This window comes from Pantherophis guttatus, chromosome 8 (genome assembly GCF_059756535.1).
Source record: "Pantherophis guttatus breed Tessera chromosome 8, ASM5975653v1, whole genome shotgun sequence".
Classification (NCBI taxonomy): domain Eukaryota; kingdom Metazoa; phylum Chordata; class Lepidosauria; order Squamata; family Colubridae; genus Pantherophis; species Pantherophis guttatus.
In genome coordinates, this window is record NC_142070.1 from 39,063,845 (window position 1) to 39,080,466 (window position 16,622).

A 16,622-nucleotide genomic window follows, 5' to 3' on the forward strand; every position below is an offset into this window, starting at 1 on the left:
CACTGTCATTATATGTATGATTAGATACTTCTTCTTTTTTTTGTATTCTGTTTTCAGGATTCCCAGGCGAAAGATTTTCGGTTCAAAATCAATATTATCTTTTATTATTTCCATAAGCCATTTCCAGATCATTTTCCAGAATTTTTTCACTTAGGGGCAGGTCCACCAGCAATGGTAGAAGGTGCCTTGGTGATGGCCACATTTCCAACAATTGGGACTCATATTGGGATATATTTTAGCTATCCTGGCTGGGGCTAGATGCCACCTGTACAGCATCTTATAATGATTTTCCTTATAAATCACCGCCCTGGTCATTTTAAGGTTGCTATTCCAAATTGTGTCCCATTAATTTAAATTTATATTTTGTCCGATATTTTTGGCCCATGCTATCATAACCACCTTAAGGTGTTCCTTAACCATCTTTTCCATCATATCGTATTCCAGCAAGTAGTTGTATAATTTCGCTAATATTTTGTTGTCTGTTCCCATCCATATCTTATCGAATTCATTAATACCTATCTCAACGCCAAACTCCTCCTTGTCCTTTTTGTACTGGGACTTTATTTGTGCATACGGCCACCAATCAATGTGGATGCCCTGTTCTTCCAGTTCTTCATTTGTTTTAAGGTTCCCTCACCCATCTAATATCTCTTTATATTTGACCATTTTCCCCATTTCCAATAAGTTAGGATTGGCCTCCATTGTGGAGAGCCATCTCGGGACTTTTGTATATTGTTTCCGTCTTATTTCACCCCATGTCTGTATTAGTGTATCCCTTATTTTATGACTATGAAAATATGTCCTTGCTCTTTTCCCTATGTCCCAGAGAAAGGCATGCCAGCCCCTCTGTAGATCATGCCCTTCCAAGGTCAGGAGTCTTTTATTTTCCAGAGTTGCCCACTCCTTCAACCAGACCAAATTCACGCCTTCACTTGCAGTCACCACTTGCTTCTTTCTGTGGATCCTTTTCGTCCGACCCAGCCGATCTGATTTTACTGATTTCAATCACAACGTGTTCGAGGAGAGTAGGTACGAGCGCTTTTCCAACACCAACTTCACCGAAATGCCTTGCTTCCCATCTTTGTTGGCTATCGCAGCTTCCACCATTAAGAGGCAGACGCGCCACGTTGATTTGACAGCGGCAATCAGTTCAGCAGAGAGTGCTTGCTTCTCACCACTCTGCTTGCCGAAATCCCGCTATTATCCACGAAGCTCTCCAAGCTTCCACACCTTGAAGGGTCCCCAAAACGCGGCGTAAAAGTGGCGTTGTGGAGCAGCGATCGCTCTCACAGCACTATGCCGCCACGGGTCGCCAACTGGAAGTCTATCATAGATTCTTATTCACCTATATTCACCTATATTCTTATTTACGCATTTTAATTATCTGTCCAATATACCTACTAAGTTATTAATAGAAATGTTGATTCAGACATGTAGTAAGAAAGCTTCCAAGCAAAATAATGGAGAAAAGGCAAAGTTTTCTAATCTGTTACTTATAAATTCAAAAATTAACCTAAAATTCTAGGAAAACAAATCTTTATTGAAAACAATACACAATATATCTATATTTGTGAATCTGAATTTCCTTTTTTAAAATTAAGAATTTCATGAATGAGTAGCAGCCAAAGCCTGAAATTGCACTGAAAGTGCTTTAGAAAAACTGGAGAGAAAGATTTTCCAGAATATTTAGAAACTTATTAAAGCTTTAGTTGCTATTTGAGGGAAGTTATCATGTTAAATCTGGGTTTTTTGTATAAAAGCATTATTATTGATTAACATTGTCAAGCAAATATCTGCAATTCATATTTAGAAAAGTCTGTTGCTATATCGGTGCAGTTATCAATGGAAAATTCATTCAATGCATAAATCTACAACAGTTCACAAAACATGGTGTAACTTTGTGTGGCAAACAATCAAATGAATTGGGAATGTCTACAAAAATATTTAAAACAAAAACAAAGTAGATAATATAAGATGTACAGTACTCCTCTGCTTTTTTGACTAAGTTAATGATGGGTCAATCCAGATATGTATCACCAAGGAGTATAACTTTACACCAGCTCTTAGTTTAGCAAATGTTCTTCCCACACAGGGAAAAGCTCATAACAACTATATAGTTACTATAAATTTATTATTGCTGTGATTAGAAATTATATCAAAATTCTATTCTATTCAAGTAAAAACATAAGTTTCTTCCAGAATTCTTTTCCTTTTGAACCCACCAATTTTCACAATAGAGAAAATGTGTTTATTTGCAAGTTAACTTTCATTGAAGTTCGTTCCCAGGTCATAAAGGACATACTTTGTGGTATTAAAATTTTATTTATTTGTTCCTATTTCTATACCGCCCTTCTCCAAATAGGACTCAGGGCGGTGAACAGCCAAAGTAAAAAACAGTACATACAAAATTTAAAAGCAGTTTAAAATAATTAAATATTTTGGCTGTAAATTAAAACAACCAAATTTAAAATCAATTTAAAATTTAACTCAAGAATAGTCATTTAAAATTTACCTCAAGAATAGTCATTCTTCTGCTGTATAAAATATGATTCACCCATTTCCTTGTCATGGGCAAATATCCAGTATGTGTTAACAGTGATCAGAAAACTTTCTGGTTCATGTGGGAAATAGCATAGAAAAAATTCTGATAGGAAATGGTTATCATGGATGGTGGTGAGGAAATAATAAATTTACTCTATTTCTTTTTCTTGCCTGTGCAGTCCCACCCAGCCAAAAACAACTGAAGGACAACAGGGAAATTGCAGTTTGCATTTATAACAGTTACCTTTATTCATTAATCATCGGCTGTATGCTTGAGATATTCTGGAAAGCCCCTTTTATAAAAGATTCAAATACAAGTTCCATTGCTTTCAACATTTGACACGCAGAAAAAAATGGGAAATTCTCATGTAAAGTTCCTGATACTATAGTTTTAGTGTTCCTCTTTGGATTGATTCTATCATAGTGTACATGATTTCTTCATATTGCATCATTTAAAGCCCTTTGCAAAAAGCAAGAGCCAAAATTGTTCAGGGATGAGACAAGTTGTTATGAAATCCAAGAAAATTTCAGAAAGCATTTCAGAAGTAAGTATGTTCCCGGTCTAAAGGTGTGTCTATGGCAATTCAATCATTTAATGTTATTTTATAAATATATACTAATATATGAATATTTAATATATTATTATTATTGCTACTTTTATTATTGTTACATTATTATTATATACACAACAGTGTATATACACAACAATATAAAATCAGAGTTTCAGTTTTTTAGCTAGATTTGACTTTCACATGTACTGAATTCTTCCCAAGTATCTAAGATGTCATAATGTTTCAGTGTAGCATATGTGCAGATCCAAGCAGGATAGCCTTTTGTAATTGATAGAAATTTTGACAATATGCAGATTTTCTAAGATTTTTGACATGGCACCTAGTGTGCAAACACTGAGACAATCCTGGCCAGTTTATGCCATAATCTTTCAATCTTTCAATAAACAATAAAAAAGCAAATAAAATACGGATTGAATTGAATTAACAAAATTATTATTAAATAATAATCTTTTAATGTACTGTGATTAAATATAATTGTTATTGTTTTTTGGAATTTTTAAATGAATCAGGATTTTTCCTCTGTTTTAATATGTATTTTATAATAAGAATTTTAAACTTCCTGGTGAACGTGATCATTTTTGTAATTGAATGGTTTATTGTGTGGATTTATTTTCATAGAAGAGAGAACTATTCCAACTATGTGGTTATTCATGTCCAAATTGTTCCAAAAAAACATTGCCTACATGAAATTGACATCTATGCTTTGCCAAACTTGTTTTGCCCCTCAGGTATGCTCCTAAACATAACCCTGTTTTTTTTAAAAAAAAAAAAGGGCAATGTTCATTTATGCTTGCTGAAGATAGGTCTCTTCTTCCTATATATAATTTCTGATGCTAGCTGATGGTAAAATAATTTGCATGCACTGCCTTGAAATCTAATGCCCATAAGACATGGGAAGGAAGCAAATATGTGGCCCCAAGTTGGTAGTAGTGGGAACCTAGTTTTCCCATTCTCATAGAACAAGTGTGATAAAGCCATGCAGAGAAGATGAACAACATCATTTTTACTATGATGCACACATGATAATTAGTGACCCATGGTGACCCACAGTGGCGCAGTGGTTCGACTGCAGTACTGCAGGCTACTTCTGCTGCCTGCAATTTGGCAGTTCAAATCTCACCAGGCTCAAGGTTGACTCAGCCTTCCATCTTTCTAAGGTTGGTAAAATGAGGACCCAAATTGTTGGAGGCAATATGCTGATTCTGTAAACTGCTTAGAGGGGACTGTAAAGCGGTATATAAGTCTAAGTGCTATTGCTATAAATATACCTGCAATGTGCTTGAACTCTAATATCTTCTATTCAATAAAATGGGATGGAGCAAAATGCCTTGTATCTGAGAATTTGATCTCTTGTGAAATTAATCATCATGGATGTGTTCCATATTCGTCGTGTGGCTGTGGCTGGTATATAATATAGAACAAGTGAAATATTTAAATGAATCTTACACACTGCAAATGCTAAAATATTTTGTTGAGGATAACAGAAATGCATGATTTTGGTCTGGACCTAGCATAGTTGTAAAAAACAGTGTTTATCCAGAAAAATGGTATTTAATTACTTTTTAACCAGTATATGAATCTAATTTGCTTCTTTGTTAGGGTTCGGACAATTTTTAAAGCTGCATTTGATTTAAAACAGAAACAGATTTTGTTTCTGTGCTTTGGAAGTAGAACAAAGGAGAAGTATAAAGTGTGTAAAAGTCACAATAACTCATTATTGTAAAGCTAAACAATAATATAGTGCTACCTTGAAATGTGGCCAAGGAACAATTTCTCTGTGAAATAATTTTTCACTGAGGGAAGTAACAATAAAAAAGTATTATGTAACATTCCCTATTATGGTCACTATTTTGTAATGCGCTACCATCAGCACACCAATTTGACATATTGGATCATGTCTGATGTACAATACTGCATAGAATATGTAAAGTGAGGTTAATCTTACTAATAGTGTAATCTTATGCATATCTATTCAAAAATAAGTGCTTCCAGTACCAATAGCATTGTATTCCCAAGTAGATATAAAACTGCAATCTTCAAGTTTCCATTCTATAAGAAGGACAAGAGCCCTTCAATATCAGCATACATCAGATTGCATATAAGCGAAGTTGTCCAGTTAATGCTTGAAAGTTGGAGTTTCCAATGACTCATATTAAGTACTAACACCTTGACTGAACCTTTTAAAAAACCATTTAAATTTCCTCTAGCTAGAATTTAAGTTGGCTTTTTTTTTTTGAAAAAAGTTTTTATTATTTTTGAAACATAAACATAAAACACATCTTTTCAAAATGAAGCTTTTGATCCGGTCACAGATTAATACAAATCACCAACAAATCTTAATTTTCAATTAACACAACTTAATATTTTACTCAGTTATTTCCCTCAAATCTATCTATTTAACTATGCCATTATCCCCAAAATCCCGTTATTTAAATCTTAAATCCTAACCAAATATCATTCAATTTTTCTCTTTCTTTTGCTTAGATGGATATATTTTAAAAATATAAATGATTACAATTCCTAACATTCATACAAAACATTCATAAAATATTTAATTCCAACATAATCGTTTTATTTTTACTATTGAACTCAACATTTATCATCATTATTTCTGTTATTAAATCTAGTTTATTCATTTCATTTTTACCGTTAATCTCAACATAGTCCTCCTTATTTTGGCTATCCCACCTCATTTTATTTTTGTTATAAAACCCAGCATCTTTATCTTTATCTTTGTTGTTAAACCAATCATTTTTATTTCTTGGCTATTAAACACAGCATAACCATTTATGTTTTTGGCTATTAAAAACAGTATACTCATTTTTGCTTTTTGGCCGTTACACAGCATAACCATTTTTGTTTGGCTGTTAAACACACATAGTCATTTTTGTTTTTTGGCTGTTACACAGCATTTTTTTTTTTTTTTTTTGGCTGTTGAACACAGCATAACCATTTTTTATTTTTTGGCTGTTAAATACAGCATAGTCATAGTTGGTTTAACTATTAATCCCTACTTAGTCCTTTCTTTGTTATTTCCATCCATCTATACATTGCTTATTTTCAGTTAATCATATTTATCCTTATCCTTTTTCATGACAATTTAACATTGAGACATGATTCCTGCTTGAGACATACCTTTAAATATATTTATAAATTCATTTTAACATTCTTAATTAATCATATTTATCTTATCCTTTGTTATTTCCATCCAACTATACATTGCTTATTTCCAGTTAATCATATTTATCTTCATCTTTTTCATAACAATTTAACATTGAGACATGGTTCTTACTTAAAACATATCTTTAAATATATTTATAATTTTTCTTTTAACAAGCTTAACTTCTTATAGAAATCTCTTATCCACCTATACATTATTTTATTTTTGATCACATTGTTGTTGTTTTCTTAATTTGATTTATATGCCACCCTTCTCCGGAGACTCAGGGCGGCTTACAGTGCCTTAAGCAATAGTTTTAATCTTCTTTTCCCTTTTTCCAGTCGTGTTTGTCTTGTTTCTTTGTTTCCTCTCCTGCTGACAATATTTCCTTTCGTTTTCAAAATCTTCAAATTTGTCCTCCATATATCATATTAAATCTTTTTCTTATTTTTATTCTGGATAAAATGCATCAAGTCCCCTTCTCTTGAGCCTGCGCTTGAGCCTTCTTTTATTCCTGTGCCAGTTTTTAAAATTATTATTGTTTCAATTGTAGGAGTTCCATTATAATTTCCTTTTCTTTTCACCAAAGTCAAGCTGCTTGTAGACATGAAGAAAAAAAACTGCTCCGCAAAGTCCCATGACTTATCTGTAATGTTCCAAATTTTCCATAACAAAAACAAGTTACAATGTTCCTTTTTGAGCCAGAAGGTGTCCCTCTACAATCCACATTTTCCATTAGTCATGCCAGAATCCATTTTGTTTCAATTATATAACAGTCCAATTTATACTTTCCCCCCTTGCTTTTAGAAATATCAAATCTTCTTTTTAAAGATCCAGTTCAAATTTTAAAAAATCCAGTCTTTTAACCATATCTCGATATTTAATTCCCTTAATTCTGTTCAAAAATTAGTTGTTTCTCGGGTCTTTGTCTTTTTAAAGTTGTAGTTTAAACTTTCCAAAGCCCTTTTGTTGCATAGTTGCTATTTTAGGCTAGGGGGTCTTCTAAATATTAATATTGCTCCAAATGTTGTTACAAGCCTGGGTTTATTGTCACTCACCCGGCTTCAAAGAGCTCAGTTTCAGTCCGCTTTCCTCCAGCACTTTTCTTAGCCTGGTTGTCTCAGCTTTGTGGCAGCCGCCATGGCTGCCGCCCCCCGCTGTCGACTCACAGAGGATTCCCTCTGACCTCTGAGGAACTTGCCTGTTCCTCTTGGTCATCCGAGGTACCCCTCCTTTTCCCCTGTCCCTGCAGGACCGTTCCGGTCCAAAGACCCATTGGCGGCGGTTCGGCAGCTGGGATTTTCGCGGGTCTCAATAGAGCCCGCTATTTCTCCGACTGTCTCGCCGCAATACCAAACCGGAAGTCGAATTTAAGTTGGCTTATTAAACAGCCTATATGTCAGGTGTGAAAGACCTACATGTAAAGGTCCAGTTAAACTGATTTATTGCTCTTACTTACAGGAATCTACTCAAAGGTTAGCACTGTTTTGTCTAGTTCAGGGTTAATGGAATTCAAGGGGAATTGGATTTAGTCCATTAATATATATCCTTTTAATTGTTTTTTAATGTTTGTATTGTATGTTTTTATCGGGCTGTACACCGCCCTGAGTCTTTCGAGAGAAGGTACGGTATATAAATTTGAAATAAAATAAAAAAAATAAAAAATAAAATTTGTGGTTATGTTAAGATTCTAGCCCAATTTCCGTTTTGACTCCACCTTCAGTTTCAGCCACTTCTTTTCCTACATGATTGAAACATTAATGAAATGAGAAAGTACTTGATACTAAAGTGAACTAAAGGCATATGTTAGCTATGATTAATTTAATTAATAGAAAATAAGAGCATTCAAAACACAGCAAATCATAAATAAACTACTAGTCCCAAAATGCCTTTTAATAAATAATTAAAATTATCTTTCTGGAGAAACAGTCACATATGCATATAAAGCAGTGGTGAAATCCAATTTTTTTTACTACCGGTTCTGTGGGTGTGGCTTGGTGGGTGTGGTGTGGCTTGGTGGGCGTGGCTTGGTGGGTGTGGCAGGGGAAGGATACTGCAAAATCTCCATTCCCACCCCACTTCTGGGGGAAGGATATTGCAAAATCTCCATTCCCACCCACTATGGAGCCAGCCAGTGGTGATATTTCCCAGTTCTTGAAACAACTCAAATTTTCAGCTACCGGTTCTCCGAACTGCTCAAAATTTCTGCTACCGGTTCACCAGAACCTGTCAGAACCTGCTGGATTTCACCCCTGATATACAGGTAAATAAATAGCAGCTTAATAGATTTGAACCATATTGTAAAATATTATTTTAGTAAGTTGTAAAAATGGTTTTAGGATTTTTAAAAATTATCTTGGATACTTTTATCAGAAAAGATGCATATTTCCTTTCCCTTAATTCTTTGTAATATTGTAAGTGTTCAATGTAATTTTAAATATTGCAATACTTATATACAATATTTGTACATAAATATTATAAATATTTTGGATATCCGTAGCACTTGTTTCAAAATATAGATAATATAGGTTTAGTTGGTAAATGAAAAATTGAAAAAAATGACACACACACACACACACACACACACACACACACTTTAGGTCAATGTAAATAGATATATTTTCAACTAAATCATTTTGTTTTTGCAGTGTATATTTACAAAGAACTTAACAGATACACCACTGCAACAAAAAATTATATCATTAGAAAAGCAGAAGCAGGAGGTAAGTTGAAGCAATCTTTGTTGCGCTTTGAACCTAAGTCATTAAGATTCTCCAAAACACAGTTTCTATACTATTTTATGGGTTTGTCTGCATGGAAGGAGAACTACACATGAAGAACAAGAATAAAACTGCATGGCAGATTTCATGATGATTCATTCCAACTATAAAGGCTTACTTGTGGTTTGCCAGAAAAGCAAGCCAAGCAGATCACTGATCTAACAGTGCATTTCTGGACGCCAATGAGGGTAATATGCAATCCAACAGTTAAATTTAGAATTCCTTTCAGAATCACCAAATTGTTTATACGATAGTTGCCAGATCTTGGGTGACTTCAGGTTACATTTTTCTACAAATGAGATGCTGAAGGGGCAATCAAATAATTCCTACAAAAAGGAAAATGAAAGAAATTTAAATAGTCCTATATAGATATATACAGATCTCTCTAAAATCCTGATGGGAAAAAGGGTACATGAATAAGAAATGGACTATGTAGACAAAGAAGAATGGTCTCCAGAAACTTTAGGAATTTAGCCTGCGTGTGAAGCTAAAGCACAGATTAAATGGGGGTTTGCAAGAGATAACTAATTTTTTCCCCCCAGATAAATAGAGGGAGAACCCCCCCCCAAAAAAACCAGTGATAGTGTTGGTCCATTGCAAGGAGAAAGTGATGAATTGATAATACAGAACAATGAGATAGCAGAACTTCTTAACACCTACTATACTTGGTACCTGTCTTTTAGGAAACTGCTCAGTCAAGCTTTCCCCAGGTATTTTGAGCTGCAACTCCCAGAATTCTCACTGGGAACTCTGCAGGTTGTAGAATAGGACAGCCAATTTGCTATAACGATTAAGATGCTGGCGCAGTAGTGGGTTCCACTTATCTTTGCTACTGGTTCGGAATTGGGAGTGCACTCATACGCGTGTTCGCTTCACTCACGCGTGGCGCTTCTGCGCATGCGTAGAGCGTCCGTGATGATGTCTGGGTGTGTGGGCGGAACCTCCTGCCGCCGACACTACTGATTTGCCTGAACTGGGGTGAACCGGTAGAAAACCACCACTGTGCTGGCCTAAAAACTAGGAGACTGCTTTAGGCATGAAATCCAGCTGGATGACATTGTCTAATCACTCTCTTTCAGCCCAACTGACAGAGTTGTAGGAAAAACAAGATGAAGGAGTATTAGGTATATTCAGCCCTTGAGTTACTTATAAAATAATAAAAGTCGGGATTAAAATCTCAGAAATAATTAAACATATCTGCAGACTGTCAGATTAGGAAGTATGATCTAAGTAACTAAGTATATAAACTTATACTTCTCATTATTCACAGTTTTATGATTTGATAAACTCACAGTTATGTGACATTTTTTCCCATCTAATTTTAGTGGCACAAACTTTTACATTTTTTGCATGTAAGAAGTTATAGTTATATTTAACTTTGTCCTATGCATGGACTATTTCAAGCATGTGGCTAAAAATTAGATCTGAGCATAATATTACCACATTCTGTGTAACTGAAACACATTATATATGCAGCAAATACATATGATAATTAAAGCTGCTTGTTTGAAATGCCTGTTGTATAATAAGCATTCAAACATATTTTTGTAACATTTCCCCTTTTAAACACAAGTTTATTGTATTAAGTTTCAGATCAAAATTATTTTTTAAAAGTCACTAATAGAGACATTTTGCATGCATTTCTTCAAATATGTTTTATTTGCGTGCATTTTCTCTGATAGAGATAGAAAAATAAATAATAATTATGTTTCAATGTGCACCTTATTCAGGAACTGTGAATTACTGGAGGTTGATTTGTATTAAATATGCAACAAAGTCTTTTGCCTGTGAGACTAGCTCTGCATATTAAAATACACAGAGTAATTATAACATGACACCAAGGAGCTGGAGAGAAGCTAATGCTATATTGTTAAATAACTTTCAGAAATGTAAAGGATCCTGCACATCTTGGAAATTCCCACAGGCAGTTTGAGTTGAGAATTTAGTGCAGTAAATTTTACTACAGTATAATATTGACTCATCTGCCACTCCCAAACTATTTTTTGCCTGGCACTTATATTCATTCATATTCATTCATTTCTGAATTACAGAGTAGATTAAATATTCTTAAGAATACAATGTATTCAGTGTAAACAGTTATGAATTGTACAGGTTGTCCTTGATTTAAAAGAGTTCATTTAGTGACTGTTCAAAGTTACAGTGGCACTGAAAAAAGTGACTTGCAGCATCCCCATAGTTATGTGATCAAAATTCAGACGCTTGGCAACTGACTCATATTTATGATGATACAGTGTCCTAAATGTAAAATTTCAGTATTGCCTACACTACTGCTATATACATACATACATACATACATACATACATACATACATACACACACACACACACACACACACATACACATATACGTTTTATCGAAGAATTTTATGCCAATGATATTTGAAAAACTTCTTTGTATTTAATATAATAATTTAGAGGAATGAAAAACCCACAATAGCATAGCAGTTTAAAGATTATATGGTAAAATAGTGTAACATTATTTAAAAATAATGTGAAAATATTGTATTAAGCATTGCTTAACCGTTTCAGCTTTTGTCAGTGAACAATCAATGGGATCAACATTCCAGGCAGATGAAACAGCATTATGAAAAAAAGGTAAAACAAATAACAATTTTGTTTTCACTGTTGTTTCAAAGTATGATCTATTTTCTACAATGTATAGTTATTTTTCTTTAACTTTAATAGCAATAGCACTTAGATTTATATACCACTTCACAGTGCTTTATAGTCCTCTCTAAGTGGTTTACAGAGTCAGCACGTTGCCTCTACAATCTAAAACAGTGTAATACCAAGCAGAAAAGAGAAAATAGTATTGTAGAACACATAAAGGCATAAAACTATAATCCTTAAAACTAAATGAAAATTGCCAGCTATTATTTTGCTATAAAATATGCATAAAAATAATTGGTTGGGAATATTCATAATTAATACGGACAATGGGTAAGCACAGGTCTTGGATTGGGATCACAGAGACTCAGATGCAGGCTCCCGTTGTCCTTGGAGCTCATGGAGTGATTTTAGGTCAATCATATAATCTCTCAGACCTCCTGACTTTATCTAATGTTTTCAAGAGACACCTGACATTTCTGCAACATTTAACCTTTATGAAAAATAGAAATAAACATAACAGTATATAACAGTAACAACAATAATGTTGTCTTTTAAATTTCCTTTATTAGCAACAGAAAAAGTATACTTCCATTTCATCAGCCTATTGTAATTTCCTATATTCCAATCTTAGGTTACTATACTTAAGTGCTCACCTTCTTTGAAACATGAAGAACTGGGAAATAATAACAAAACATTACAGCAACTAGGGACTTTTGCACTATTTCTGTCACAAGCATCAATTTTCCTCCCATAGCATCCTAGATAATATAACTTCAGGCACCGTGGGAGGAAAAAATATGGCATCTCTGCTATTGTCAAGAAAATAGCAAACAAACAAACAAAAATGAGCTGACAATGTAGCAATTGCTGAATATCTGTCAAATGGTGCCATGAGCAGTGCTCAAATGAGGTCGTAATGAAGAGATACTCCACAAAGCCATGTGTTTCATTTCTAACCTTATATTAGAAATTTTAGTAAAGGGCCAAAAAATGGAAATTGATATTTGAGTAATTTAGTAACTCCAATGTTAGCAACCTAAACAAATTTTCCATGTAATTTGTATATGACTTCTTAATAATCTTCATACATTTAACATTAGGGTATAATTTATACTGTAAACATTCAAGGATTGAAGTAAGGAGGCAGTTTGTGGAGGTTTGTGACTGAAACTAAGTTATTTTGTCAATTGTACACAAGCTTGTCTCTGTGATAAGAGTTGATTATTATATCATGGTCTAGCTTCCTAGATCTTGACTAAAATACATTTTATTGTCAGTGGTTTCCTTTATGTTTTTGAGCAGACTGTTGTGTTTTCCAATTGTTGCTTCTTGATGGAACATCTTAGAATAAAAGACTCATTTCTACAATCACCTTGTAGGGAAGATGGGTGGCACAAAAAGCAAGCAAGCAAACAAACAAACAAATGGGTGCATGTGTGTATGTGTATATGTGTATATCTATCTATCTATCTTACAGCATAGTTTTGTATTGTTGCAGATCATGCAAATGAAAGCAAAACTGGAAACTATGCAGAAGATTATTAGGGATCTTGAACGAGAAAGATATCAAACACAGGAAGAGTGCAAAAGACTGGGAGATTTCATGAGGAGCCGATTAACGCAGGAAATGGTAGGAGAACTGGGTGTGCTAATGTTTTATTAGGCCTGGTTTCTACTGTTCATTGTTAAAGTATTTAACAATGCACAATTTGTATTTGTGCATCTTGCTTAGTTGAAAAGTGACTGAAATAGCAAGGAGTTACCTTTCACTTGGTAACTATTGACAAAAGAAAACAAGATTTACGTTTATTGAGCTGTCATTCAGAAATATCTTCACCGTCATTCACTGGTCTCTTTAATTCAAGAAACCTGGTTTACTTTACTTTCTTTCTCATAAAATAGTTTTCATAATAATAATGTAATAAAGTAATATAGGACCAACCAGATAAAGTTTTTATAGGTCTAGAACACAGTTGTCCAGCCCTTTAATGGAGTCCCCTTGTACAGTTTCATTAAACTTTTTTTTTTAAAGGGAGAGTTTAAAAAAATCTGCATGTTAAAATTTGTTTAGATCAGTATTTCTCAACATTGGCAGCTTTAAGATCTGTTGACTCTAATTCACAGAATTTACCACTCAAGAATTTTGAAGATTGAAGTCCACATAGTCTAACGTTAGGTGTCAAACTGGTGGCCTACGGGCTGGATGCATCACCCACAGGCCATACCCACCCAGCTCTGCGAATGGGGAAAATGTCACGAAATGTCACATGATAGCAATGTGACGCAGCGAATTTGACACCTATGATGTAAAGTGAAGAAACAAAAATATGCTGTATTTCTGTGGTCTAGGGGAGAATTAATCTTTATAATATCATCAACTTACATAAAGAGTTAGCTCTTTTAGACCCTATTTATTTTTTATTTATAAAATTATCAACTGCTCAAGTCCATCAGATTATAAATACGGTAATATACTGACAATTGACCTTATAAAATATAGTAACAACAGAATCAATCAATTGGTCCCTTGATTTTATTGTTTTGCCCATCTGTCATAACGAATATGATCAAAGCTATACAAAAGTGGCCAAACCTTAATGAAATACATTAAAATTACAAAAACCACTGAAAATATTAACATGTGTTATTACAGAAAATAAAATATTAGAAACTTTTTATAAAGTATTTTCTCTTTTTAACTGCAGTCAGTAAAAATTGTGCTAATATCTAATCAGTGTCTCCTTGTTTAAATTCATTTGTTACTCAGTTTTATTTGAATCAGGCCAAAATGATTTTTTTACAAAGAGGGGTTCTAGAAATTTTACACACTATGAAGTACAAATAGGACAGTAATGGGTAAAATCTTCTATAATTTCCTTGGAGCAAGGGCAGAGCATGCTGTATATTAGATGGGATTTTGAGAAATCTGAGAAAATGTCATTTTCAGGAACCGTGGTCTTGTAAAAGCCGCTTTCACAGGGATTGCACAGTAACACAGCTCAGATAATGTTTGCATTCAATTTTGTTTTTATTAAGTGCATGCCAAGGAGCAATTTTATTTTGTGATCATTTAAGCAAATTTCTTTGGACAAAGACATTTAGCACTCTGTTTTCAAATAATAGATTATTATTTTGATTATTTAAATTTAAAAAGAATTCTGGAGAAAAACCAAAGACATGCAGAAAACCATTTGCTCTTGAAAGCTTCAGTTTGATGTTTCTTTAGAGATTATAGTCCACAAGAGGGTAAATATAATAAAATATACCGTAAAACTCATATAAATCCTGACTGTTTCATCTTCAATATCCCCACTATCATATTAGTAATGAATTATTATGCTTCTGGGGAAATTTGTATTTACTATGAATCTGCTTGAATCACATGGGTATGACTCTTAGGTAGAGAAAATTTCAGGCTATTCGTCTGCTGAATTCTTAAAGATAAGAGACGGCCTGGTAACAACAGCACATAACTGGTGCATGGTATCCTATTGCAGCGACTCGGGAGGTTGGGGATAGGAGGCACTGTTCTGCAGTGGTTCTCCTCCTATCTCTTGGACCGCTTGCAGTTTGTATCGGCAGGGGGTAAGAGATTCTCCCAGAAGCCCCTCACTTGTGGGGTGCCTCAGGGATCGGTTCCCTCCCCCTTGCTCTTTAATATCTATATGAAGCCACTGGGTGAGATCATTCGTGGTTTTGGTGTGAGGTATTACCAATTTGCGGATGATACCCAGTTTTATATCTCCACCCCAGATCACCCTAGGGATGCCCTTTCCGTGATGTCCCGTTGCCTGGAGGCGATGTGGGCTTGATTGGGTGGGAACAGACTTAGACTCAATCCATCCAAGACTGAGTGGCTGTGGATGCTGGCATCTCGGGATCTAGAGGTACCATCTTTAGTGATAGGAGGGGAGACTCTTACCCTCTCCGCTAGGATTCGCAATCTGGGTGTCCTCCTGGATTCTCGGCTGTCCATGGATGACCATCTGACGGCCATAACCAGGGAGCCTTCACACAAGTACGACTTGTGCGCCAGTTGTGCCCTTTCCTAGACCGAGATGCCGTCGCCACGGTCACCCATGCCCTTGTTACTTCTCGGTTGGATTACTGCAACGCTCTCTACATGGGGCTGCCCTTGGGATGCATCCGGAAGCTCCAGCTGGTCCAGTATGCGGCCGCATGGGTAGTTATGGGAGTTCCTTGTTACTCCCTCTCCTGCGCGAGCCGCACTGGCTGCCGGTTGCTCTCCGGGTCCGTTTCAAGGTGCTGGTACTTACCTATAAAGCCCTACATGGCTTAGGCCCGGGGTACTTGCAGGACCATCTTCTGCCTTCCTCCCACTGTCCCGTGGGCTCCCACAGAGCAGGCCTCCTCAGGGTGCCGTCGGCCAAACAATGTCAACTGGCGGTCCCCAGGGGGAGAGCATTCTCTGTCGGAGCGCCGACCCTCTGGAATGATTTGCCCACCGAGCTCAGGATAGCCCCAGATCTCCTTTCCTTTCGCTGCGAACTGAAGACGTGGCTCTTCCGTCAAATAAATTGATCTGCTAGGGGTTGCACAAACTGTAATAATTTTAAATATGGTTTTTAAGGGTTTTTTAACTTATTTTGTCATTTTGTGATTTGTATTATTGATTGTTGTTGTAAGCTGCCCTGAGTCCTTCAGGAGAATGGCAGCATATAAATCACAAAAATAAATAAATAAATAAAATAAATAACAAATGCATCTAGTTATCCAGATAAAAAGCTCAGGAGATGATAAATCTTATTCCACAGATCATTGAGAATATTAGATAGTGAAATGTAATAGCAACAACAGATAGTGTAATCTCAAAAAACAATTTCCTATTTTTCATGTTCTGAAAAATTATTAAACAATATTATTTTACACCAGACGTTTGGCTTCTCAAAGAGCAAAATTACTTACTATTATGGCATC

General features: G+C 35.0%; 1 protein-coding gene across 1 annotated transcript in view; it reads left to right on the forward strand.

Moving 5' to 3' along the window:
* TNIP3 (TNFAIP3 interacting protein 3) overlaps positions 1–16,622 on the forward strand; it is a 71,492-nt gene that overhangs the window by 41,625 nt on the left and 13,245 nt on the right. Inside the window, exons 4-6 of the mRNA XM_060686451.2 lie at positions 8,922–8,996; positions 11,604–11,669; positions 13,183–13,314. Of these exons, the coding sequence (XP_060542434.2) occupies positions 8,922–8,996; positions 11,604–11,669; positions 13,183–13,314 (273 nt within the window). The remainder of the gene's footprint in view (positions 1–8,921; positions 8,997–11,603; positions 11,670–13,182; positions 13,315–16,622) is intronic.